Source organism: Haliotis rubra, unplaced genomic scaffold (genome assembly GCF_003918875.1).
Source record: "Haliotis rubra isolate DU_JTF1 unplaced genomic scaffold, ASM391887v1 Scf1316, whole genome shotgun sequence".
In the NCBI taxonomy this organism is placed as follows: domain Eukaryota; kingdom Metazoa; phylum Mollusca; class Gastropoda; order Lepetellida; family Haliotidae; genus Haliotis; species Haliotis rubra.
Window position 1 is genome coordinate 201,610 of NW_025765244.1, and position 3,433 is coordinate 205,042.

Genomic DNA, 3,433 nt, shown 5'->3' on the forward strand with positions numbered 1-3,433 from the left:
CTCGTGGCCTTCCTAGGTTATCTGACCTCGCTTTCGCTCGGTCAGATACCATAGGAAGGACACTCGTTTCGTATAATTCGTACGTAATGAGACCTCGTGTAGTATTCTCTATAGATCTAGAGTTTAACGTCACAACAACCTCGCAGAGGTAATACTATGACATCATAAGCAGTGTGACGTCACTTTAGATTTGGCGGCACGTCACCTGGCGAACCTCGGCTCAGTCCGAGGTCAGAGTGCAGCGAGATGTAAACAAACAGTTTGTTGTTGTCTGTTTCACGATTAATGATAAAATTATGACACATAATTAAAACAGAACTACATGACGAGATGCAGGGATCATATATCATCAATATTTACAGGCAACAGTATCCTTACCTGATCATGTAAAGTTCCATAAACAACAAAATGTCTGAAAATGTTCTCAACAAGTTTTATTTCTCTTCAAACACAACAAATATTCTCACCTTCATACTGAATTATAAACAACGCGACGACGTGAACGTCCCACACCACGTTAGTGTCAGTCACGACATGTCCTCCATCACTGTCTACGTCAACACTACATTCACTTCACTGTGTACCATGTGACACCAAGAGATCCGACAGTTGATGATGTCCCCTGTCTCTCGCCACGTCGGCCGCTGTCTTCCCGTAGTTGTTCCTGGCGTTGATGTCCACCCCGTCCAGAGACAGGACAAACTCCACTGTCTTCCTGTCTCCTCTCCCACAGGCCCAGTGAAGGATGTTGTTACCGTTCACGTCCACCAGTGACACATCAGCACCTCGACTCACAAGGAGCTCCACCACATCTCTGTGCTTCAACCATGCTGCCCACATCACCGGTGTCCAGCTCCTCCATCCTCTACTGTTGATGTTCACCCCGTCCAGAGGCAGGACAAACTCCACTGTCTTCCGGTCTACTCCTCTACCGGCGTAGTGAAGGATGTTGTCACCGACATTGTCCATCAGTGACACATCAGCACCTCGAATCACAAGGAGCTCCACCACATCCCTGTGTCCCCCCCATGCTGCCGACATCACCGGTGTCAACCCGAGCACATCTCTACAGTTGACGTCAGCCCGACCTGTGTCCAGGATCCGCTTCACCTCCGCCAGGTTCCCATTCCAGCAGGCGTCATGGAGGTCAGCGTATGCCCTGGTGTCTCCACGTGCGGGAGTCGGTGTCGCTGTAACACAAAGTAAACTCTGTACACAGGTCGGACATCTTCATCTTACAGCTACATTGTTCACATCTTACACTGATGATACAAAACACTCGATACATTATCTATACATGCAGTATGGCTGACAGCAACATGGCGGGTGTACAGGGAATCACAAGAACTAGAATAAAAACTGTGTTCATAAGTCAATAAGTGTGGTCACTGATGCAAGTATTGAATGTATTCTGACATTATATACATTGAATGTATTCTGACATTATATACATTGAATGTATTCTGACATTATATACATTGAATGTATTCTGACATTATATACATTGTATGTATTCTGATATTATATACATTGAATGTATTCTGAAAATATACATTGAATGTATTTTGACATTATATACATTGAATGTATTCTGACATTATATACATTGAGTGTGACCTGACATTATATACATTGAATGTAACATTAATACATTGAATGTATTCTATATTTTGACATTATATACATTGAATGTATTCTGACATTATATACATTGAATGTATTCTGACATTATATACATTGAATGTATTCTGACATTATATACATTGAATGTATTCTGACATTATATACATTGAATGTATTCTGACATTATATACATTGAATGTATTCCGACATTATATACATTGAATGTATTCCGACATTATATACATTGAATGTATTCTGACATTATATACATTGAATGTATTGAAACAAGCTTTCTTACACATCTGTTGAGCTGACAATATATCATGTAGAGTATTAGTGTATACACAATGCGACTAGCACATCTGGTCCACAATATTCCCCCACCTACCGTGTACATCAGACTTCTGTGAAGACCCAGGTATCAGTGCTATCCCCTCGCTCCAGGCTGCAACACAGAATATGTCATGTAGAATACTTCAACACAGAACATGTCATGTAGAATACTTCAACACAGAACATGTCATGTAGAATACTTCAACACAAAGTGGTTCTCGTCAGAGACGTGCAGGAGTTGACATGGAAACAACTACACCAGTGCACCAGTACTGTTGCTAAACATATGTTCAGGGTATTATTCATGATGCAGGTAGATGGTCTTGAGTGATGGTTCTTGGGTGGTTGTATCACGCCATTCCAGTAAGTCGCTGTGTCTTTGTTCAGATTAATAAAGATTTTAAAAGTATAAAATTGTCATTTTATTTATTGATGAGGTTATTCAAAAAGTACGTGGGTCAACTAAGAAAATAATTCTAACAAATTCACCTTAGATAACATCATATACATAAAAACGTAACACTACCCACCACTATCGCCCTGGTTGGATCCCGCCTCTCGCCTCCCGCACTCTATCTGTGTTTCCGAGACAGGTGCTGAAAATAACAATATAATATTTTGATTTGTGTGTATGGTATTTCTTTCCACCCATTCTCATGGAAGTCTGTACCTGCAATCTCCAAAATGACTCACTGGTGGAATGGAAGTGTCTGGGTTCAAGTCTGGCAGAAGGGGGTTCGTGAGCTCAAATGGCTTGGACTTTATACACTTGTCATATTACTGTCGTATTTTCTAAATAATGCAAATAATGAAAATGCTGCATACGCAGTCAACGTGACGTTCACCCAGTGTTTGCTTCCATCAGTGCTATTATTTGAAAACTAGGGCGAACGTTCAAACTGACTGACATGGTTTACTATGATCAAGCCTAGAAACCGGATTTCAAAGTTATTCATAAACACGCACACCTGTACATCAATTTTGGACAATTACTCGTAAATAGGAGTCACCTAGTCGCGTGTTGTAACCTCATCAGTGACAGCCTTGGAGACCACATTTCAAACAGACAGTGTTTCTCGTTTACTGACGAAAACCTTTAGAAAATATTGGTCAGACAGAACTGTGTATACTAAAATTGCCTAAGTTGTCGAGAACCACACACTTGTGTCAATATTTCCTCGAACCATGAAATCAATAGTTTACTGGGTTTTTTCCTTCAGTAACAACAATAAATCAAGGAAAATATTTACGATAAACAGAACAAGTTGGTAAATTGTAAGTGCTGTCGTCAATCGTGATGGACCCATCCATACTTACATACAGTGAGTGAGTTGAGTTTTACCCCGCACTCAGCAATATTCCAGCTATATGGTGGCGGTCTGTAAATAATCGAGTCTGGACCAGACAACCCAGTTATCAACAGCACGAGCATCAATCAGCGCAATTGGGAACCGATTACATGTGTCAACCAAGTCAG

The 3,433-nt window shown here is 40.9% G+C and overlaps 1 protein-coding gene across 1 annotated transcript; it reads right to left on the reverse strand.

Moving 5' to 3' along the window:
• Positions 1-419: 419 nt before the first annotated feature.
• LOC124267504 (ankyrin repeat domain-containing protein 29-like) lies at positions 420-3,143 on the reverse strand. Its single transcript, XM_046702426.1, has 5 exons — positions 3,119-3,143; positions 2,487-2,552; positions 2,012-2,068; positions 949-1,190; positions 420-747 (listed from the first exon to the last, which is right to left on the reverse strand). The coding sequence occupies exons 1-5, from the start codon at positions 3,141-3,143 to the stop codon at positions 574-576; spliced, it is 564 nt and encodes a 187-aa protein (XP_046558382.1). The 3' UTR covers positions 420-573.
• Between the last annotated feature and the right edge of the window lie 290 nt (positions 3,144-3,433).

Coding starts and splice junctions, on each gene's coding strand:
- LOC124267504 (XM_046702426.1), bottom strand. CDS start 3,143: ATGGTTCGAGGAAATATTGACACAA. Junction 2,553..3,118: donor TCGAGGAAATATTGACACAA/GTGTGTGGTTCT, acceptor TGTTATTTTCAG/CACCTGTCTCGGAAACACAG. Junction 748..948: donor TGGACAATGTCGGTGACAAC/ATCCTTCACTAC, acceptor AACGGTAACAAC/ATCCTTCACTGGGCCTGTGG.